Source organism: Amblyraja radiata, chromosome 9 (assembly GCF_010909765.2).
Source record: "Amblyraja radiata isolate CabotCenter1 chromosome 9, sAmbRad1.1.pri, whole genome shotgun sequence".
In the NCBI taxonomy this organism is placed as follows: domain Eukaryota; kingdom Metazoa; phylum Chordata; class Chondrichthyes; order Rajiformes; family Rajidae; genus Amblyraja; species Amblyraja radiata.
The window spans coordinates 74207203-74231724 of NC_045964.1; the positions used below are offsets into that span (position 1 = coordinate 74207203).

Sequence of the window (24522 nt, forward strand, 5' to 3'; positions counted from 1 at the left end):
AAATCATGACAGGGCCAGTTGAAATCAATAGGGTTTTATCTCCCACTTAGAAAGTAGCAGAACAGTTTGGATGAGGACTGGTGACACAAGCACCGAGATACAGTAAAGAGCTTTGCGTGCTATCCAATTCAAGCATACTATACATAAACACAATCAAGCCATTCACATCTGGTATAGATGGTGCAAAGAATAAAATACCAGAGTACAGAATATAGTGTTACAGTTACAGAGAAAGTGCAGATTCAAAAAAGTGCAAGTGTCGCAATGAAGTAGGTTCTTTTTCTCCTTGCGTATGGCGGGCACAGCCTAAAGTTGGAAGACAACTTGTTCTGTTTGATCTTCCTTTTGTGCGCGCCAGGTTGATTGCATTCGTTGAAACAGGGTGGACCACGTGAAGGTTGCAATCTCCCATCCAAATGAAGTAGGTTAGGAGATTGGGACAACACCTTCTGCCACCTGATACCAGTGAGCTGTTCCTGAATCTGGTGGTGTGGGCTTTCAGGCTTTTGTATCTTCTGCCCAAAGGGAGAGGGGAGATGAGGGAATGACTGGGGTGTAAATGATCCTTGACCATGTTGGCTATTTTCCTGCAGTAGGGTGAAGTGTAGATGTAGTGGAAGGAGGAGTGTGGGGGAGGGGTGGAGACAGGACCGAGTGATGGGCTGGAATGTGTTCACAACTCTGCAATTTCTTGTGCTTGCCATCTTAAGCAGTATTGGCACTTGCAATGTGAGCAAGAGTTACAAGGGCTATTTATTCAGCGTCAGGGTGGACAAGTATGAAAGGTATTTGGTGCACTAAACATGTAAATATTGGCCTAATGCCTTAAGACGATCCTCAAAAACAGATAATCAAAGGTATGTAAAAATAATCTATCAAGATGATCCCATTGAGACCAAGCACTTTGGATTCAAATGAGGTTCTCTCTCCTTCTCTCCCTTTCACACACAGTACTTGCTCCTCTGCCCTTTCTAGCCAAGGTCTAGGGAGCAAGCACCCTGTTAATGAAATCTTTGCAGATCTAAGTGGCCAATCATGCCAAGAACAGCTTGGATGAGCACATGTGTATCGAAATACAGGGAAGTGCTTTGCGTGCCATCCAGTCAGGTCACATGATACATCAATACATTCAAACCATTCACTTGTACCAAAGTGTTACAGTTACAGAGAAAGTTCAATTAAAAAATATGTAAGTGTTGCACTGAAGTAGGTTGGAAGATCGGGACCACACCTACACCCAGTTTTACTGATGACGTTTAGACACTAGACAATAGGTGCAGGAGTAGGCCATTCGGCCCTTCAAGCCAGCATCGCCATTCAATGTGATCATGGCTGATCATCCCCAATCTGTACCCCGTTCCTGCCTTCTCCCCATGCCTGACCCCGCTATCTTCATGAGCCCTATCTAGCTCTCTCTTGAACGTATCCCGAGAATCGGCCTCCACTGCCCTCTGAAGAAGAGAATTCCACAGACTCACAACTCTGTGTGTGAAAAAGTGTTTCCTCATCTCCGTTCTAAATGGCTTAACCTTTATTCTTAAACTGTGGCCCCTGGTTCTGGACTCCCCCAACATCGGGCACATGTTTCCTGCCACTAACGTGTCTAAACCCTTAATAATCTTATATGTTTCAATAAGATACCCTATCATCCTTCTAAATTCCAAAGTATACAAGCCCAGCTGCTCCATTCTCTCAGCATATGACAGTCCCGCCATCCCGGGAGTTACCCTTGTGAACGTACGCTGCACTCCCTCAATAGCAAGAATGGCCTTCCTCAAATTTGGAGACCAAAACTGCACACAATACTCCAGGTGTGGTCTCACTAGGGCCCTGTACAACTGCAGAAGGACCTCTTTGCTCCTATACTCTACTCCTCTTGTTATGAAGGCCAACATGCCATGCTTTCTTCACTGCCTGCTGCACCTGCATGCCTACTTTCATTGACTGATGAACAAGGACCCCCAGATCCCATTGTACTTCTCCTTTTCCCAACATGACACCATTTAGATAATAATCTTCCTTCCTGTTTTTGCTACCAAAGTGGATAACCTCACATTTATCCACATTAAACTGCATCTGTCATGCATCTGCCCACTCACCCAACTCACCCTGCATTCTCATAGCATCCTCCTCACAGTTCACACTGCCACCCAGCTTTGTGTCATCTGCAAATTTGCTAATGTTACTTGTAATCCCTTCATCTAAGTTCTGTTCTCCATCAGTTCTGCAGCTTCTCCATGCTTGCTGCACTATAAATGAACCTAAAGCAAAACCTAGCCCATTTGTGCAAGATTCTTCTCTAAAATGATCCTCTCAAGGTACACAAGGTAAGGTAAAATGATTGAATAAACCTAGATTTCCACTCCAAATGAGACTTCAGGGATATGGTAAGTATGCACAGGCTCACATTATCAAAAAAAATAAATTCAAGAAGGATATCCAAAAATTCTGCTTGACCTGAAACCAACAGATACTGGTTCAGCATTCATTCATTCATTGTCATTTTAGTGTCGCTGTTACATGAAAAATCCTCAGATGCAGTAATGGAATTGAAGAAGGTGATCTCCTCTTACCAGTAGATAAGAAAATGGGGAAAATGTACATTGTGGTCGACTTTAAGTGCCTTACATACTGGAAAAGGATGATGGAAAATTAGGCTAACTTAGCAAAGGTAACTTAAAGGTCATGTTAGAAAAGTTGCGCAGTAATTAGAGTGAAAAAGTGCTTAGGCTGCAGGCACGGTTAATTAGAACAAAGGGAGCTATGTATGGGAGTTACAATGTAGGACTATTCATTACAGCAAGAAAAAGGCAAACAAAGGAAGAGTCATTGTCTACAAGGAGGATGGGAGAGCTGCTATCAGGCATGTCTGTACAAATCTATAACTAATGATCACAATCCCCATTTAAGAAGAACAATAGCCTGATGATTTATTGAGAAACTGCAGAATCCGCATGTATTTATTGCAACAAGAATAAAGGACGGGAAGATTTGGAGGATAGTGGATTATTTCTGTGTGCTGACCATTGATCTCTTTTTGTGCTGTCCCGGTCTGAGACATGATTCAGTGGTGACTTGACCCAATGTGGAGCCTGGAGATGGTGCTGGATGCAGCCACTTCACTGATCCTCAGCATCCTCACCCTCCAGCTTTTCCTTTCCTTTTGCCCTGGCTCATAGGCCCACGGAGCACTCAACATCCTCCCCCGCTACCCCTTCCTCTGCCCACCATCGGTCTCCCGCACGCCCTGGATCTGAAGAAGCCCCACGAGAGACTCGTGGAGATGGCGGCTGCGGGAGGCACCACGGGGAACAAGGGTGGGCGGGTGAGGAGAGGGACGTGGGTACCTAGGCCGATCCAGAGTCAGACGTACAAGGAAGGCGATGGCAGGAGGTCCGCAGCAGCACGGGGCTTGCCTGGACCGGGCAGTGCTCATAACAAGAGCGTGAACTGGACTTTGAAAATAGCACCAAAAACATGGTGCCTCTTGAATGCTGATCAGTAGACTATTTCTATACATTTGCTAATCGGTGATGTGCTTGGGTATGGAAATACTGTTCTATACTGGACTGTGTGTAAGAAAATAAATTCATTGTGTGTTTGCACTTTGCGCATGTGACCAATAAAAGGACCATTGAACGTGAAAGCCAGATTCAGGGTATAGGTCAAACACACTAATCCTTCCAAACAATTCACACAGTGAGCAGGATATCACACAGGATGACTTGAGTACTGTGGCTTGCTGCCAGGTGAGTATATTTAATTTTACCACTCACAGTTATTGAGGTAGATCCCATATTGCCGTTGGGCAAACATTAGTCGCCGTGCCAAAATACCAAAAAGGATGGAGCGGTTATTTTACCTGGCAAGGTTGATGTGAGGGCTTAGACTCCAGGCTAGTGACGGGGAGAGCTTAGACTCCAGGCTAGTGACGGGGAGAGCTTAGACTCCAGGCTAGTGACGGGGAGAGCTTAGACTCCAGGCTAGTGACGGGGAGAGCTTAGACTCCAGGGCACTGAGGAAAGGTTAGATGTTAGGGGACTGATGCAGAGAGGTCAGACAGACGTCAGGATATTGATGTGGAACGGTGTGGATAGTTTGCATGGCAAGATCAGTGTGGGAGATTAGACGTCAAGGTTCTGCGGCAGACAGGTCAGAGGTCAGGATATTTGTGCGTGTGTGAGAGTGTGTGTGTACATATATGTGTAGGAAGGAACTGAAGATGCTGGTTTATACCTAAGATAGGCACAAAATGCTGGAGTGACTCAACGGGTCAGGCAGCATCTCTGGAGAAAAGGTTTTGTTCTGGTCTTTTCTTGCTTCCAGTTCCTTCCCCCTCCCCCACCTCCATCTTTCAGCCTGAAGGATCCTGACCCAAAACGTCACCTATTCCTTTTTTCCAGAGATGCTGACTGGCCTACTGAGTTACTCCAGCACTTTGTGTCTAACTTCTGACCATATTGCAATTTGATATTTGCTTGCAGACTGCACAAAATAATGTAATACCCTGATAATTGTGACAAGGGAATAAAATCTCTTTTGTAAAGGAAAAAAAAAGATAAGAAAAGTGCTTACTTCAAATGGGGACACAAGGGATCAATAGAACAAACAATTGTGGATAATAATAAAAAAAATAATAATTAAAAGGATGACAGTGAAACGCTTCGCTGAGCAATAGTCTTGGTGGAAAGGACAAGGACAAGTATGATAAGGAGTAATTAAACTTGCTTAAAGGCAAAAAACCAACAAGAAAGATGGCGCGGCGGTAGAATTCCTGCCTTGCTGTGCCGGAGACCCGGGTTCGATCCTGACTACAGGTGTTGTATGTACTGAGTTTGTACGTTCTCCCTGTGACCGCATGGGTTTTCTTCGAGATCTTCGGTTTCCTCCGACACTCCAAAGACGTACAGGTTTGTAGGTTAATCGGCTTGGTATAAATGTAAATTGTCCCTAGTGTGTGTAGGGTAGTGTAATGTGCGGGGATCGCTGGTCGGCGCGGACCCGGTGGGCTGAAGGGCCTGTTTCCACTCTGTGTCTCTAAACTAAACTAAAAACGCTAAAAGTAGCAGCAATAATGCGAGCACAGGACTAGTAAAGTAAGAAACCATGGAGAATAGTGCGACTGTGTTGCCAACCGCTCTGCCAGTGGACAGAGATGACATTGACTGGGAAAGTTTAGGAGAGGAAATCTATCCAATATGCATAGAATGAAGATTGAGTCACCTCCATCCATTGCAGCCCTGATTAAGACAATAAAGACAACAGAGAAACAGATGATTATAAATGAACTACCTGCCTTAAACAAGAATGATGGTGATCAGATATAACTCAGCTCACAAGCTTACCAATGATGAAATTGACTTGATGGTGAAAAGTGCCACATCTCTGCTGCCTGATTACCGAGATAGAACATGGCTCAAGAGAACAAGAGGGTTGAAGAGAGTTGCAAATAATTAACTCGGAAGGAGATGAATTTAATTTTTGGCATGCTTTGGGGCAGAATGCTGGCTAGAGATGAGAGAGTGAGAGAGATCCAGATTCCACACTGCCCATGTGGGATCCAAGTTAAGATGTTTGAAATGTGAGTGTCTCTATTCTGGATAAGAGTACCAATATTTCAGAGAGGAGTTTGCAGTTGGGGAAATTGGTGACTAGTTTTATACTTAAGTGGGAATTTGAAATTGGTACATTAGGTGATAGGTGGGAACAATAGGGAAATAGCCTTAAGCATCTTTTTCTTAACAACAATGTGCTTGCAAAAGATTAAAAGATGTTGCGTTCTGAATTTGAGTTCTTTTGGGAAACGTTGTATTGACGTAATCATTGTGCTTGTCTTTTAAAATGTAAACGAGCAGCCAGGATTACTAGGATTCAGATGTGTAATGTACTTGAAGTTCAGTATTTGTCTGGTGAAATGCAAATGGGGCCATGGACTGCGTTGCAAATTGACTGACTGAACCGTCTTGCAAAGTGGGTGTTGGCTGAACAATTTTTGTTCCAAAAATAATAAAGAAGAGGAAAGTAAAATGGGAACTGCAATAGTACAGAGTCACGGTGGCGTAGTGGTAGAGCTACTGTTTACAGCGCCTGAGACCCGGGTTCGATCCTGACTACGGGTGCCTGTCTTTTCGGTGTTTGTACGTTCTTCCCATGACCCGCGTGAGTTTTCTGCAAGATCTTTGGTTTCCTCCCAGACTCCAAAGATGTACAGGTTTGTAGGTTAATTGGCTTTGTTAAAAATGTAAAATTGTCCCCAGTGTGTGTAGGGTAGTGTTAATGTGTGGGGATTGCTGGTCGGTGTGTCGAAGGGCCTGTTTCCGCTATGCATCACTAAACTAAAGTACCAAAGGTGGACATCAAATGTTTCCGAGGTTAAATATAATATAAGCTGCCCATTGCTTTCCCATCAGTTATAAGAAGGAATTTCTTTAGACTGAGGATGGTGAATCAGTGGAATTCATTGCTACAGGCGGCTGTGGAGGCCAAGTCAATGGATATTTTAAAAGGCAGAGATTGACAGATTCTTAATTAGTACGGGTGTTAGAGGTTATGGGGAGAAGCCAGGACAATGGGGTTGAGAGATCAGGCATGATGTGCCGAGGAATGGAGATTCTGCAGGTTGTAAAGAGACCTTTACTAGAATCAACCCTACAATATTAAAACAATATCAAGGGGTATTGTGATAATATAGAGGTATTCAGTATATCCACATACATGTACATGATTTTGTGTGCTCACATTGCTTCATATGATATTCACATTATTTTCATATTCTAAAGGGAAATTAGAGATGGGCAGTAAATGTTGGCTTTGTCAGTAATGCCCATGGTCTTTCTCAATGGACAACCCAAGACTCAATGGTCTTTCTCAATGGACAACCCAAGACTCAATGGTCTTTCTCAATGGACAACCCAAGACTCAATGGTCTTTCAGACTCCCGATGACTTTACAATGATTCTGTACAGCCTCAGAATAGGAGATATATTACATCTCATTGCATGGATTTATCTTCTACTACAACCAATTTCTATTGAAGTAATTGACTGGAAGACTTAATGGCTCAAACTAATTTGCCAGTAATTTCTGCAGAATTTCTCTTAATGGTGTTTATTATAAAAATCATTAAAAAAGTGGAATTAAGTAACTTTGGTTCCACCGTTGGTCTGAACTTCAAAGGGTCTAGGAAGAACATTTAGTGGAAAATGTACAGAAATACAATGCTTTTGTGTTTTCACTGGTTATTGCAAATAATTCCTTGCAGAGGTAGACATCAGTACATTTTGATTTTTCATTGTAGCTTGGTTAAACATATTACTAATGCATCTTAGATTTCTTTAAGCCTTTAAGATGGTCATATCTTATATAAACCATATAACATATAACCATATAACAATTACAGCACGGAAACAGGCCATCTCGACCCTTCCAGTCCGTGCCGAACACATAATCTCCCCTAGTCCCATATACCTGCGCTCAGACCATAACCCTCCATTCCTTTCCCATCCATATAACTATCCAATATATATACATAGAATACATACCTGTTGCATTAATCCTTACCTGGTGGAGAAAATGGTGATGTGAGCTCTGGTTCATTTTCATCCTTGTGATCATCTTCTTTTGCATTGATGTCCAGAGGGACATTTCCATTTTCAATCCCATCACATTTCTCTGCTGCACAGATCTCCTTGTCCACACCATTGGCAGACTGGACTGGTCATTGGACATAAACAAATTATACGTGAATCCATGATAGCTCAAAGATAAGCATATGGAGCTGGTGCCCAATAGAACTGTATTTCATGATCTTATGCTTTTAAACTGGAAAATAACGATTAGAATGTCTGCCTCACGCAAAATATAACCAGTCAATAATCACATCTAAACTAGGCAAATATCGTTAGTTAGATTTCAGACTTTAGAGGGCCACAGATTACAATTTTCACAGTTTAAAGTCAATTTTTCAGAAACAAAACATGTCCTAATGTGCGACTGAATCGCACTAAATCTAAGCACTCAAGATCCATGCTTTACATGTGTTGCATCGTTTCAATGGCCCCGAGATATGGAGATAGGGTGTTAGCCAAATGCCCAAGAAAGGAGCAACATTTAGGTGAGGGATTGCAGTGAAATGTTATATTACTCAGCCCTGTTCACTAGCCAGCATCACATGCAAAGGCAGCCATTGTGGTTATGGCTGGAACATTTGTATTCACTGTTATTTTTCTGTTTCCATGTTGAATACCTTTAGAACTGGAGAACAGAAACATAAAAACATGGTATTTGCAAGGGTTGAGTATGAATAATTCTGATGGCAGGCCAACAGAGAACACCACCATAAAGGTCTCTTCCATCAATGAGGTAGTCCTAAGGGCCTGTCCTACTTGGCGATTTTTTCAGCGACTGCCGACATCATTAACTGGCGTATCAGGTCACCGCAAAATACGCGGCGTGATGACGTATGACGTGGCGTGATGACGTATGACACTGGCGTGATGACGTATGACGCGGCGTGATGACGTATGACGCGGACGTGATGACGTATGACGCGGCGTGATGACGTATGACGTGGCGTGATGACGTATGACACGGCGTGATGACGTATGACACTGCGTGATGATGTATGACACAGCGTGATGACGTATGACACAGCGTGATGACGTATGACACAGCGTGATGACGTATGACACGGCGTGATGATGTATGACGTGGCGTGATGACGTATGATGCGGCGTGATGACGTATGACGTGGCGTGATGACGTATGACGTGGCGTGATGACGTATGACGTGGCGTGATGACGTATGATGTGGCGTGATGACGTATGACGTGGCGTGATGACGTATGACACGGCGTGATGACGTATGACGTGGCGTGATGACGTATGATGTGGCGTGATGACGTATGACGTGGCGTGATGACGTATGACACGGCGTGATGACGTATGACGTGGCGTGATGACGTATGATGTGGCGTGATGACGTATGGCGTGGCGTGATGACGTATGACACGGCGTGATGACGTATGACGTGGCGTGATGATGTATGACATGGCGTGATGATGTATGACGCGACGTGATGATGTATGACACAGCGGGATGACGTATGATGCGCGGTGTTTTTTCAAGTGTCGCAACATTTTATTTGTCGCCGCTGGATTTTGAAATGTTCAAACCTTTTGGCAACACTGATATGACACCGGCAGTCGCCAAAAAAATCGCCAAGTGGGACAGGCCCTATAGGTGGACAAAAATGCTGGAGAAACTCAGCGGGAAAGGCTAAAGAATAGGCGACGTTTCGGGTCGGGACCCTTCTTCAGACTGATGTGGGGGGGGGGGGGGGTGAAGAAAGGAAGAGGCGAAGACAGTGGGCTGTGGGAGAGCTGGGAAGGGGAGGGGAAGGAGGGAAAAAGCAAGGGCTACCTGAAATTGGAGAAGTCAATGTTCATACCGCTGGGGTGTAAACTACCCAAGCGAAATATGAGGTGCTGTTCCTCCAATTTGCGGTGGGCCTCACTCTGGCCTTGGAGGAGGCCCAGGACAGAAAGGTCGGATTCGGAATGGGAGGGGGAGTTGAAGTACTGAGCCACCGGGAGATCAGGTTGGTTATTGCAAACTGAGTGGAAGTGTTGGGCAAAGCGATCGCCAAGCCTGCGCTTGGTCTCACCGATGTAGAGCAGTTGACATGTGCAATAGATGAGGTTGGAGGAGGTGCAGGTGAACCTCTGCCACACCTGGAAAGACTGCTTGGGTCCTTGAATGGCAGAGGGGGGAGGTAAAGCGACAATTGTAGCATTTCCTGCGGTTGCAAGGTAAAGTACCAGGAGAGGGGGTGGTTCGGGTGGGAAGGGACGAATTGACCAGGGAGTTACAGAGGGAGCAGTCTCTGCAGAAAGCGAAAGGGGAGGAGATGGGAGGATATGAAAATGGGAAATGGATCATCTTAATCTCTTCTGATGGAGCTCCAGCCACAATAACCTAGTCACGTCAAATGAGGTTAAACAGAAGCAAATGGAGGACAAATGTTTAGGGCAAGGAGAAAATTTATAGAGGGGATTTGAGGAGGAGCTGTTTCTCCCACAGTGGAACACACTGCCCGAGTGACGACAGGGGCAAATATTCAGGCACACACTTGAGTCATTAAAGCACAGAAGGCTATGGACCACATAATAATAATAATAATAATAATTTGTTTATAGGGACAGTGCATATTAATGAACATTTGCATGTAAATATGTGAGATTGTAGCCAATCAGTAGCTAATTTCCGTCTCTAGTCCCAGGCAAAGGTAGGTGAAGTGTCTTGCCCAAGGACACAACGACAGTACACACTCCAAGCAGGATTCGAACCGGCCACCTTCAGGTTGCCAGCCGAACACTTAGCCCATTGTGTGCCATCTGTCGTCCTGTTGACATGATAGTAAATAGATGTAGTACAGATAGGTAATTGATGGTTGGCATGGACATGATGGACCGAAAGGCCTATCTGTGCTGTAGTGTCCAATGACTATTACTAAATCCTTCTGTTTGATCCAAATCTCATTAGACCTTCAGAACTCCCAAGCAGCATGTATGCACATCCTTTAAACTATACCATCTGTTCCTAGAAAGCACAAGGAGGCTTAGCACTGTCTTGTGGCCTTCTGAAGTCTGAAATCTAATTTATGCAGCTTCACACTGCAGTAATTCTAATTGCATGATTAACCTAAATAAATCCAAATGTGTAACTTGATTGTTAATTGTTACATGTTTGTTTGTTTCCGTGTATAATTTATAATTTGTTTATCTGTAATAATTAACTCCCTGCCATTTATAATAGTCACAGCTTCATGCCTGTAACGTTCATTAATAAGTTAAAATGATGGATCGGGCTGTAAACAAAACTAAACAAAAATGCATCAATTCACCTCTCATTTCATTGCTCTAGTTTAAAAGAACCAAGACATTAGGACAAGACATTTTACGTATTGCTCGTGTTAAGGTTAGGGCAGCTATATTATTAGCCCAGGCCATTGTTAATGCATTAAGAGTGATTACAGTTATTTGTTACATTGCAGAAAATATTGTTAATTAAAAACAGCATTTAAAAGACAAAGCAGTATTCAGAAAGTTGTTATAAAAGATATGAAGAAATAGGAACTACAATAAGGCTAAGCAGACAGAATATGGACAATAGTTAGTGAGAAAGATGAAGAATAATTAAAAGAAATGAACTGGTTTTCAGCAGTGAGCAGATGAACCACAGTTGAGGACAAACCATTCTTAACTTTGGAAGATTGGGGAGTAATTTAAAATGGAAGCGGAATATTGCAACTTCTTTCATTTTTATAGTTGCTACAAATGCTTTAAAGAACAATACTCACATGTCGTTTAAGTCAGTGAATTGAGTTCCATTTGAAAGTTTATGATGGCCATGTTTTCAATCTGTTCTTGAGTACATTGAACACCATTGCTAAATGTTCGGCTACTAGTTGGAGTAATCTCCAGAAGTGTGGAAAAGGAATCTGATGAAATCTTTTATGAGCTGGGGGGGGGGGGGGGGGGGGTCGTTCTGGTCACCATACTCTACAGAAAACTATATGATAATACCAAAAGGGTGCAGAGAAGATTTACAAGGGTATTGTAGACTCAGAGAATGATATCAAGGATTAAGCTGGGTTGTATTCTTGGAAACAAACAAATCAGACAAGGAGTTTAATTGAGGCACAGAAATTATGAAAGGCCCGGAGAGATAAACAATAGGTATCAGCTTTATTTAATAGAAAGATCATCGACCAGGGGCGCATAAAAATGTTCCTGGGTGAAGGTTGGACAAATACATGGATAAGAAAGGTTTAGATGGATATAGGCCAAATATGGGTAAATAGTACAAGCTTTGATGGGGCATCTTGATCAGCATGGGCAAGTTGGGCTGAATGGCCTGTTTCAATGCGGTATGACTTCACGACTCTACGAGATTGATTGCCAGACTAATGGAAAGGCCATTTTTGGCTGGTGTGGATATGGTGGGCTGATTGACTCATTGTGTGCCTTAATTTGTTATAAATCCCCAACCAAAATCTGCGTTTTTTTTAAAATGAGTTATTTTGTTGGTATATTTGTGGAGGGAGGGCATTCCGGAGGGGGGAGGGTTGGTGGGGTGAAGAAATCGAGGGTTGGAGGGGTGAAAAATTGCAGTGATCCCTCTCGCCTCAGCTGTGGAACATCCAGCATCCTAGACGGTGAAAGGTGGGCGAGACACAAAGGTTTCTCCTAGGTTCATGCTGGGTGACTGCATCTTGCGTGTACAGATCATGCTGTCAGTGGGGGAAAGGGCAGGACAGCATTGGCAGAGGCACAACCACTTTGTGACTGGCACCCATTCCCAGCAGGGCATCTTCAGCATGAAAAAGCAGCAACTTTACAGCCTTCAGCTCCTCAACACAATCACTCCTAGAAACGCTACTGCTCCTGATTGTGAAAACAAAAATGAAACATTAAGAATTTCGGTTCAATTTCTCATTGTCACTGTGGCCCCAACAATTCTTTCCTTGACAAAGATCTACTTTGAAAGAAGAACATTAGCTTTCTCGCTGAATCCACTTACAACAAAACGCAGAGGTGCACCTGATCAAAGTTAGCGTGCAGAGATGTTGCCAAAACTCGAGGGCCAGAGCTATAGGGAGAGGTTCAGCAGGCTTGGGGCACAGGAGGATGAGGGGTGATCTTATAGAGGTGTATAAATCATGAAAGGAATACGTAGGGTAAGTGTAGAGTCTTTTACCCAGCGTAGGGGAATCAAAAACCAGAGGACATAAGCTTGTGAGAGGGGAAAGATGTAATAGGAACTCGAGGGGGCAACTTTTTTTTACACAACCCACAACATATGGGAATATAGAACGAACTGCCGGTGGAGGCAGTTAAAGCAGGTACTATCACAACGTTTAAAAAACATTTGGTCAGGTAAATGGATAGGATGGACTTAGAGGGAGATGGTCCAAATGCAGGCAGGTGGGACTTGTGTAGTTGGGGCACGTTGGTCAGTATGGCAAGTTGGGCCGAAGGGCCTGTTTCCATGCTGTACAACTCTATGACTCGATGAATATTGAATAGCAGTTGACAAGAACACTCAGGGAGCTGTCGGAGGCGTCACTCAATAATCAAACAAATGGGGATAAAAGGTTTTGACTGGCCATTGTCTGTCTGGTTAGCCTTACCTCGCGATAACAATGGTATTGATGGGTCATCACAACTATTGAGATATTCAATATTACCATCCTCCATCTCATTGCCGATCACATTGCCATTTGCCACATCCTTCATCAGCTTGCTCACAAAGAAATTCTGCAACTGGGTATTGAACCTGTCAATAAATATCACATAATAAAGCAGGTCACATCATTTTTGCTGTTATATAAATTTGCAGGGAGGTTTATTGACATAGATACAATAAGTATATATTGTATTTGTGATAAATCCATTTCCAGGATAAAGCGCTCAGAATAAACACAATATTTGCATTGTCAATGTTATTTCAAACGTATTTTAAAAAAATCATTTTCTCCTGGTCAGTCGTCGCAGGAGATAGACTATTGACTGACATTTATTATAAACCTACTGACTCCCACAGTTATCTAGACTACACTTCTTCCCACGGTGCTTCCTGTAAAGATTCTATTCACTCACTCCCAATTCCTCCTTCTACGCCCAAAATGAAGCGTTCCATACTAGGACATCTGAGATGTCCTAATTCTTTAGAGAATGGGGGTTCCCCTCTTCCATTATAGATGAGGCCCTCACTAGGGTCTCCTCGATATCCCACAGCTCCGCTCTTGCAACACAGACAAGTTCCTCCCTAGTCCTCACCTTTCACCCCATCAGCCATCGCATGCAGCACATAATCCTCCGACATTTTTGCCACCTCCAAGGGGATTCTACCACTAGCCACATCGTCCCAGCTCGACCACTTCCCGCTTTAATCAGAGACCATTTCCTCTGCAACTCCCTGGTCAACCGGTCCCTTCCCACCCAAACCACCCCCTCCCCAGGTACTTTCCCCTGCAACCGCAGAAGTTGCAACACGTGTCTTCCTCTCCCTTGATTCCGTGTGAAGAAGGGTCTCGACCGGAAACGTCGCCCATTCCTTCCATCCAGAAATGCTGCCTATCCCGCTGAGTTACTCCAGCATTTCATGTCTATCTTCGGTTTAAACCAGCATCTGCAGTTCCTTCCTACGCAGCAGTTATTTCTCTTTTTGTTATGTTACAATAGAGCTCTGGTGTTTTGGAGAGATGCTCTTGTGGTTCAATTTAAAGTGCAGATTAAAATGATAGAATAGTTCATGGTGTTTGTTGACTGGGTGTGGAGCCAAGGGGATTTTAACTGCCCTTCAGCCTTGTTTCCACTGGTCTGTACTAACCCCCATACCTTTGGTCATCTCTCTAAGCATCAACTATGTTCAGTATAAGCTGGCATTTCTCCATCTCTTACAATACTATAGTTTTATTCTTTATGATTGGATGATCTTGCACAAGCTTCTGCCCAATGCCTCTCACCGTCTGTGACCATCTTCCTCCTCATAAGAAAGTTGATGTCCATTAATAGACTTTTTCCCCATGGAATAAACACCAATAGCTCTAATTAATTCTATCAGGCAACTTTTACTCAACTTCACTCTTTAAAACTAAAACTTTATATTTTTCCTCCCCATTAGACTTGAATCTGCGCCACATATTCAAGAAAAAAATCTATATAATTGGCCATCTGCTGGCAATGGAACTGAGCTAATAAGTACACCTAGGAACTTAAAAAATAATTTTCCCTAACGTAAAATTCTGGCATGTCATATTTCTGGCACTCATTATTTGTTTCAATGGTCATGTTCTCACTTAACCGTCTTGAAACACTGGAAAAATAAAACACCGATAGCGCAGTTCAATCACTCCCGTGTCTTTTTGCAGGTCAAAGCAAGATAATGTCAGACGAAGTAAGCTAGCTAATCATTCTGTTCATCTGTCTAAAAGTCTGAAACATTCCTTGCTTGTCAATAATCGATCGAACGTTGGTTGAGGTCAGTTTATTTCACAGTGTAGGATACAGGATGCTACTGCGATAACCTTTGGAGGAAAAGGCGATTCGATTTCATCCAGGCTTAAACTATTTTCCTTCATCTTGGAATCAATTTGCTCTCATGCCACTGGTAGAATGAGCAAAACAAAATCCATTTTCTTTCACATGTTCTACAAGCATTTCTTGCACAAGGCAAACACTGAAATGTTACCCAGTACCTGGGTATGTAATAGAACAGGGAGAGCTAAATAAACATGGGAGGCCATGCTAGATCATTGGGAATAAAACAGTGAATGCAAACAAACTCTTGACATGAAATCTGTTCATGACCTAACTGAATATCATAAACACTGCAAATGCAATAGTACTTAGCCCTTTAATATACAGAGCGATGGCATTTCCCAGTAATGTGCTATAGATTAAATTTCCCTACTTTTTCAAATGATATAAATGTAATTCTTCAGTCAATAATATAAATCACATCGCCCCAGATACACACCATAAAAATATTGAGTGGGCACAATTGCTATGGTATATTCTCAATTAGATTTTATACTTCAAATCACTTCCAGCTATTATTATCCTTGTAATGCCTGCCACTTACTTTAAAAGTAAAATTAAAGAACAATTTACACATTTCAGTGTGTATGTGTCATTGAAATCTGCCACCCCATTCGCTCCCTTTTATATAAAATAACACAATACAGTTTGAAAAAGGACTATTTTGCTCCACCGACCATCCCAAGATGTAACAGCAGAACCTACAGTTCTTTTTATATATACTTTTCTGATTTTGAATCCAAATTTTCCCACTTAACATTATGAAGCTATCTTTATAGGTCTCATTCTATGTGCTCTCAATTTACTCCTGCCATTGGGAAGAAGGTATTGGAGCCTGAAAACTGTAATGTCCAGGTTCAGGAGCAGCTTCTTCCCAACAACCATCAGGCTATAAAACATTACAACCTCCAACTAAGTTCTGAACTACACAGACTTGGAGCCATTGTTTTTGCCTTTCCACTGTTATTGCTTGTTTCTTACATACTGAACTTTGTTGTTGTTTGTAATGGTGTTTAGAGAGTACTATTTTTACATATCTGTTGTGCTTCTGCGAGTCAGAATTTCATTATTCCACTTTGTGACGTATGACAATAAAACGCTCTTTTCTTGACAAAGTAATGAGAAGAGGTGACCATTTTGATGGGATCGCCCTGTAGACTTCCAAATAGTCAGCGGAAATTAGGGGAGCAAATATGTGAGGAGATTGCAGATTGTAGGTGATTTCAATTCCTCTAATATTGACTAGGACAGCCATGGTGTTAAGGGATTAGATGGGACAGAATGTGTTGAATGTATCTAGGAATTTTTTTTTCAAGAAATATGTAGATCGATGGGCAACATTCGGCTTCCTCATGGGAAATGACACTGAGTAATTGATGGAAGTGTCTGTGGCGAAGCACCTTGTGACCAGCAACCATAATCCTATCCGTTTTAAAATCGTTATGGAAAATGAAAGGAGTGGTCCACAAGCTAGTCTTAAATTGGGGGTGGTGGGTCACTAATTTTAGACAGGAACTTGCAATTTGGAAGAGGCTATTAGTGGATGAAGGGTTGTCTGGTAAGTAGTAGGAGGCTTTTAGGGCAGCACAGTGGCAGAGCAGTAGAGTTGCTGCCTTATAGCGCCAGAGATCCGTGTTCGATCCTGACTACGGGTGATGGGGTGGGAGATTGCAACCTTCACGTGGTCCACCCTGTTTCGACGAATTCAATCAACCCGACGTTGCACAACCAAAAGATCAAACAGAACAAGTTGTCTTACAACTTTAGGCTGTGCTCGCCATACGCAAGAAGAAGACTGCGGGTGCTTGTCTGTGTGGATTTTGTATGGTCTCCGCTTGTCAATAAACTAAACTGAACATGTGAGGCTACTAAACAAGATGAGAGCCGATGGTATTCGAGGGAAGATGCAGGGATGAATAGAAGGTTGGCTGGATGGCAGAAGGCAAAGAGCGGAATTAAGGTGAAGAGTGGGGGGGAGATTAATATTTAATAATTTCCATCATGTCAATTCCTGAATTCTCACCATCTGAATTTCTTAATTACCAGAGAAATTTGACTCTGGGTGTCCCTGATTAACCTTCGGCAAAAATAGGAAATAATGTCCAGACTTCTGCCCCCAGTGATCATTGGCTGCTTTTGAATATTCCCCCTGGATGTTTCAAGTCAAAGCTCAGTTGGCATCAAGAAACTACAATAAATACTTCTCAATTGGGGGCAGAAACAGCTGGAATATGTTTGGAAAGTCCTGTAGGAGAATGCAAAATAATAATTGGGCATTCAAAGAAAAGACAACGTATGTACTGGTTATTCATGAGAAAACATAACCGGCTGATTTATTTATTTATTTATTTGAGGAGGGAGGTTTATTTGAGTGGGGTGAGAGATCAGGTGGCACAGTGCCATAGCTGGGAGAGCTGCTGCCTCACAGTGCCACAGACCTAGGTTCAATCCTGACCTCGGGTGGTGTCTGTGTGGAGTTTGCACGTTCTCTCTGTGACCACGTGGGTGCCCTCTGGGTGCTCCAGTTTCATCCCACATCCCAAGGACGTGCGGCTTTGCACATTAATTAACCTCTGTAAATTGCTGCTAGTGTGTAAGGAGTGGATGAGAAAGTGGGGTAACATAGAGCTGGTCGATGGTCAGCATGGAATTGGTGGGCTGAAGGGCCTGTTTCTATGCTGTATCTCTAAAGTAAACTAATCTCTAAACTCCATTGACATAGTGTGTAGGAAGGAACTGCAGATGCCGGTTTAAAACCGAAGATAGACACAAAAAACTGGAGTGACTCAGCGGGTCAGACAGCATCCCTGGAGAAAAGGAATATGTGGCGTTCAGTTCTGAAGAAGGGTCTCGACCCGAAACGTCACCTATTCCTTTTCACTAGAGATGCTGTCTGACCCGCTGAGTTACTCCAGCTTTTTGTGTATATCTGTAGACATATTGATGGATTAGCACCTGGGAAAATGAGACTTTAGTTTAAGATTCAGAACAATATGTTTTTCCACAGCCTTCCCTGAAGCACAAGATTGTCAGTTTCAGAGGTTATGTATGAGACAAGAACTGACTTGAGTGGGAGTTCCCTCCAGCATTGATTAAAGGCTGCTGATATATTCCGTATCACAGTAGAGAATATACAGTAAGGGAATGGTACATTCTAACTAGCCTAAACTGGAGTCAGTATTCCTTAAGGATCTTCTCCCACTCTAATTATCTTTTTATACCGTATCTCTTTTGCCTTCTTCTTATGCATATATTAATCATCCAGATGGCAGTGAGCACATACTCACACTTCTCTCTTGGCAATGAAATCCACCCTACATTTTTTATTTGACTTTTAAGTGACTTTCACATAAATATACAAAATGTAGCATGTGGTAGTCAGATTTACTTTTCTATCCACTTGCTCTGGAATTAACGCCACTTCTGCAAGTTAATTATGTTCCAATATATCACTGGATATGTTAAATCATTCGACTTGTTGTCCAGAGTTTAGTAAATAATCCAAAAAGATATTCAAATCCGCACAAGGCAACTGGAGAATTTAAATTCAATCAGATGATGAAATAAAGAGGTGACACAAGAAACTGCAGATGCTGGAATCTGAAGAAAAACACAAAATGCTGGAGGAATTCACAGGGTCAGTCAGCATTTGTGGAGGTAATGGATGGGTGACGTTCTGCAGAAGGGTATCGTAGCGGAGTGTCATCCATCAGTTGATTAAATACATTTAGAAATTTAAAATACACTTGCAGCAATGGTAACCATAAAAAGCAGTAGACTCTGGTAAAACGCCACTTGGTCACTCATGCGCTTTAAGGAAGAGAATTTGCTGCCTTTGTCACCTTTAGCTCAAATATGACCCAAATAATTGAGCCAGGATTGAATGGAGGAGTAGACTCGATGGGCCGAATGGCCTAATTCTACTCCTATAACTTGTGAATCATGGCATAAGTGACGGGAGTAGAATTAGGCCATTCAGCCCATTAAGTCTACTCCGCCATTCAATCATGGCTGATCTATCTCTCTCTACTAAGCCCATTCTCCTGCCTTCTCCCCATAACCTCTGACACATGTACTAATCAAGAATCTATCTATCTCTGCCTTAAATATATCTTCTGATATCACCGTGAATCCCATGTAATCTTGGTTTATTGTATTGCATTGCTGTTGTTTATTGTACAGTTTTAGTGTTATTGTTGCACAGTTATTATGATGTGACTACTAATAGTGTTATTATTATTATTATTGTGTGGGATTTTGGTTAGTCTGCAGCATAAAAGTTCCCTGGAGGACAGGTGGAGACTGCATGTTGAGTTACCTGCTACTGTGATTGCCAGCGATTAAAGAAAAGTAAAGAAACTAACTGTAGCCCAATAATTCCCCACAGCCCAGAGTGACAATGTAGTTACCTATCATCTGAAGTGGTCTCAGAAAGCACTCAGTTCAAGAATAATTAGGGATGGCTCATAACTGCTGGCCAGCCAGCAAGCCCATGTTATTGAATCCCCTTTGCATCAGGACTTTCTTGGCCTTCTCTATGAATGGAAGGGAACCTGCACTATGCTCTCCTTTTATTGATAAATGTACAGTAAATCTCTTCATTCCTTGTGAAACTTTTCTGCATTTTTGTCAGTGCTTCAATAGCCTTTCTATAGGCTAAACTGATCCTGAGCTGTATATCAGACTCGAAGTACGTAACAATATTTATGTGCAGTGGAATAAGATAGTCTGATGCAAAAAGCTGGAGTAACTCAGCGAGTCAGACAGCATCTCTGGAGAAAAGGAATAGGTGACGTTTCGGGTCAAGACCCTTCTTCAGACTTGATCTGCAGAAGGTTCTCAACCCGAAACGTCCCCTATTACCTGATCTGAAAAAGGGTCTCAACTCGAAACATCACCTATTCCTTCTCTCCAGAGATGCCGACTGACCCACTGAGTTACTCCAGCTTTTTGCCTCTATCTTTGGTTTAAACCAACATCTGCATTTCCTTCTCACCCAAGATGGTCTGATGAATTGTTATTAGCTGTTTTACATTTCTGTACAAAGTCAGAATGTCATCTTCAAAGGGTTAGATAGAGACATATGGAGACCCCCCCCCCCGGCAAAGAAACGGACCACCCACTAATATTACTTCCATTCTCCCCACATTCTCAGCAACTTCTCCCAGACTCTACCACTCACCTATACACTAGATGCAACTTATGCCGATTAACCTACCAATGCACACATGTTTAAGGTGTGTGAGGAAACCTGAGAAACAAGAAGAAACTCCTGTGGTCATAAGGAGAATGTGCAAAACTCCATATGGACATTACCCGAGGTCAGGATTAAACACAAACCCTCCGGCACTGTGAAGTAGTGACTCTACCAGCTGCACCACTGGTCTGTGCTAAAGGACATTAAATCAATGCATTATGTAAATTAAATATTATATCCTTATTTTCTCTTTGCCTTCAACTCACTAAACATTCTGCACTAATAATGATCTGGTCCTCTCTGGTGTTATACCATTGACGGCAGTGACTTCAAATGCTGAGCCCCTCGGTTCTAGACATTCCTCCTGAAACCTTTCAACTTTGCTACACTTCCTTAAGATGCCACTTTAAACTGGTTCTTCAGCCAAGCTTTCCATGAGCCGTCTTCATATCATCTTAGATGGCATGATGCCAGTTTTGTCTGAAAACCCTCCTGCAAACCATGTCACCGCTTTAAGGATGCTAATTTCATTCATGTTTTTAGTTTTAGTTTTAGAGATGCAACTTGGAACCAGTTCCGTCAGCACGTCAAGTCCATACGGACCAGCAATCACCTGTACACCTGGTTAATCCTACACACTACAGACCGTTTACAGAAGCCAATTAACCTACAAGTTTATGGAATGTGGGAAGAAGCCGAGAACCCAGAGGAAACCCACGTGATCTCAGGGAGAACGTACAAACTCCACACACGGACAGCACCCGTAGTCAGGATTAAACCTGGATCTCTAGCGCTGTAAGGCAGCAACTCTACCGCTGCGCCACTCTGCTGCAGCGTGTTGATTTTGTGCTTCCTCACCGGTGCTAACAAACCCAAGTGCCTCTACATTATGCCTTGCACTCTACACTAGCCTATCAACTTGTATTGCTAGTTTAGCCAAGCAAAGTGCTTTATCCAGATGGTTTGATGTGAAACCCATTCAAAGTAAGTCCAGGGTATTGCCTGAGTCATTAACATCAGTATATATGCTGTAAAAATTGTTGAATTTTCCTTTTACATATCAATCTTTTCTTAGACTTGGTGATGCTTAACTAGTTTAAAGTTAACAATGGTTGTGCTGTAGATAGATGCAAATGCTAGAGTAACTCAGCGGGTTAATGATTGTGTTGTTCTTTGTACAAAGATCGGGACAGTTACTACATGTTTTTAATGTACCTGTATTGAGTTGGGAATGAAAGCATTGAACATTCCTTGTTCAGAGGGGTGTTGAGAGAAAAGAAGAAATTCTATGTTAAATTATTCCATAAACATCATCCCCTTTTACACAATAATGCACAGTCAACAAAATAAATAATTAGAGTACTTACTTCATCACAGCTATATAACCCGCATACATCAGGATCAGGATAAGGCCTTCCCACCTCAAAGAAATAAACAGAACATCAATGGTTATAAATGAAACAAGAATCATTAAATCATGAATATGTAGATTCAGTTAAAACACCCCTTTGGAAGCAATCATCCTGGAGATGTTATGAGAATGGCCAGTTATAATAACTGCACATTGTACCTTACATTCTTACCATGAGCCTCTGGATTGCTATCAATGTCATGAGCACTCAAAATGCTGACAACCTTTTCCCAGTTGCGAAAGCAAAGTGTTGAACTATTCAAGGGCATCTTAAAATGTAGACAGAACACAACTGCAGATGCTGGAATCTTACTTAGAACACAAAGTGCTGGGGGAACTCAGTGAGTCATAAGCTAGGGTACTGTCCAATTCACCTCTACCCCTAAACAAATCGTTTCAAATCAAAGTTTTTAAAAACAAAGCTTTTCACTGTACCTCGGTACATGTGACAACAATAAACCTAAACCTAGTCAGGACGCATCCCTGGAGGACATGAATAGGCTATGTTTTGGGTTCAGACCCTCCTACAGACCCTCCATGTCCTCCAGAGATTCTGCCTGACCCATTGAGTTACTTCAGAACTGTGTTCTATTCAAGGGCACAGATGATATTGCACTGTTACAAAATACTGGGGGACACATGAAAACAACTTGGCTGAACCACCATAAGGCATTCATGGTGAAGTGCCTGACCAACAACTTGGCACAAACCCATGTTGGCCTGCCAGGGTTTCAAAGTTTACCATGCTGGATTAAAGATTCATGTTGCCATTTGGTGGTGCAGTACAATGTTGTAGCAAGGCACCTTATCAGATATACACACACCACCTAATAGACAACCGATGAATATTATCACAAGGCATATATATATTTTAACACCAGCTTGATCATTGTGTAGAAAATATATTTTCAAAATTGTATTTGTTTATTATTATTGAATTGTTTCACAGTCATTGTGTGAAAACTCAATCTCCTATAATTGGTAAAGTTTAATTCCAATAATTTGTCAATAATTTTCCAGATGTGTTAAACTTTGAAGGCAATTATTGATTCATACTACTTACCAATCAATTCTCTCATCATACATGAACTGCAAGGAAAGAAAGTAATGAAATAATTTCACCAACCTTGTGACTGCTTCTCATGTCACAGAGTTAACATTAATAATTTGAAAATTAAATCTTTTAAATTGCTACCTTTCTGAGATTCACTTTACAGTTAGTGTGATCACTGGTTCAACCGCAAACCTCCTGGATGGATAATGACTAGTTATATAACTTGTCCCTTGTGAAATTATTGTAGATGAGATGCCCACCAGGGCAATAGTTCATGGTCTGAATGCCTCTTCTTTCAGAAAGGACTTCATATGACACAACCCAAATAAAAAATAAAGGAGAGAAATGAAAAACTTAAATATAAACGAAACAAGGAAGGAGAGCATGGGATTTGAATACGAGTGGAATTGAATGCAGAGTGGGTCAGCAATTATGGGTGACAAGGCCCGATCTTTTCTGAAGGCATACTGGACCATCAGAGGTGATGAGAACCCAGGCTGGTCTAAAACGAGCAGCAGTCTGCAGAAGGGTATGCAGAAACAAGGAACTGCAAATGCTGGAGTAACTCAGCAGGTCAGGCAACTTCTCTATGAGAACATGGATAGGTGATGGTTCAAGTTAGGACCCAGATTTTAGACTTCATGATCGTCTTGTAATACTGTTGGAAGAGGCCAAAGAATGTTTTGACTGTTTTCCTGGCAAATACATATTATTTAGTCAACATGATTGATGACTGGGATGTCAGGACTTTCATATGAAGAAAGACTGGATAGACTCGGCTTGTACTCGCTTGAATTTAGAAGATTGAGGGGGGATCTTATAGAAACTTACAAAATTCTTAAGGGGTTGGACAGGCTAGAAGTAGGAAGATTGTTCCCGATGTTGGGGAAGTCCAGAACAAGGGGTCACAGTTTAAGGATAAAGGGGAAATCTTATAGGACCGAGATGAGGAAAACATTTTTCACACAGAGAGTGGTGAATCTCTGGAATTCTCTGCCACAGAAGGTAGTTGAGGCCAGTTCATTGGCTATATTTAAGAGGGAGTTAGATGTGGCCCTTGTGGCTAAAGGGATCAGGGGATATGGAGAGAAGGCAGGTACAGGATACTGAGTTGGATGATCAGCCATGATCATATTGAATGGTGGTGCAGGCTCGAAGGGCCGAATGGCCTACTCCTGCACCTATTTTCTATGTTTCTATGATTAAAATGTGTGATATGTTATTATTGCATAGTTGGCTTTGGTACCTTCATGGTGATAATATTTAAAACAATGTTTCATCTATATATATCATCATATACACTTAATAAAACTCTGATTTTGTTTGTGTGCATATGTGTATGTATATGTGTGTGTATATGCGGTTGTCTTTACATCTTCGCAAAAACACTAAGCGGTAACAATTACATTTTTACATATTCTGATTGACATTTTTCCCCTCTAGACAGAGATCACCTTCACTGAACATTTTATGTTTTATTTCTTGGCTTATTACTGATTAAAAGTTTTTAAAAAAACAAAATTCTTTGAATTTAAAATGACCAACTGATGACAATGGCTCGGCTAGCAGTGATCAGCTTTGCTGAAGATTTCATTCTATATTTGACGTTATTCACAATTGAAGCTTTAAAAATGCCAACTTACTCAATATTTTTATATATTCTGATTCACATTTTCCCCTATCACCTTCACTGAACATTTTATGTTTTATTTCTCGACATTACTGATTAAAGTTTAAAAAAATCAAAAGACTTGGA

General features: G+C 42.0%; 1 protein-coding gene across 2 annotated transcripts in view; it reads right to left on the minus strand.

Moving 5' to 3' along the window:
- slc24a4 (solute carrier family 24 member 4) overlaps positions 1-24522 on the minus strand; it is a 234354-nt gene that overhangs the window by 30022 nt on the left and 179810 nt on the right. Inside the window, exons 8-11 of one of the 2 annotated variants that reach the window (XM_033027758.1) lie at positions 22776-22801; positions 21669-21722; positions 13250-13338; positions 7561-7713 (exon numbers count right to left, since the gene is read on the minus strand). In XM_033027758.1, coding sequence (XP_032883649.1) covers positions 7561-7713; positions 13250-13338; positions 21669-21722; positions 22776-22801 — 322 coding nt within the window. Of the gene's footprint in view, positions 1-7560; positions 7714-13192; positions 13339-21668; positions 21723-22775; positions 22802-24522 lie in introns of both variants that reach the window. The other variant, XM_033027757.1, reaches the window with a different exon arrangement.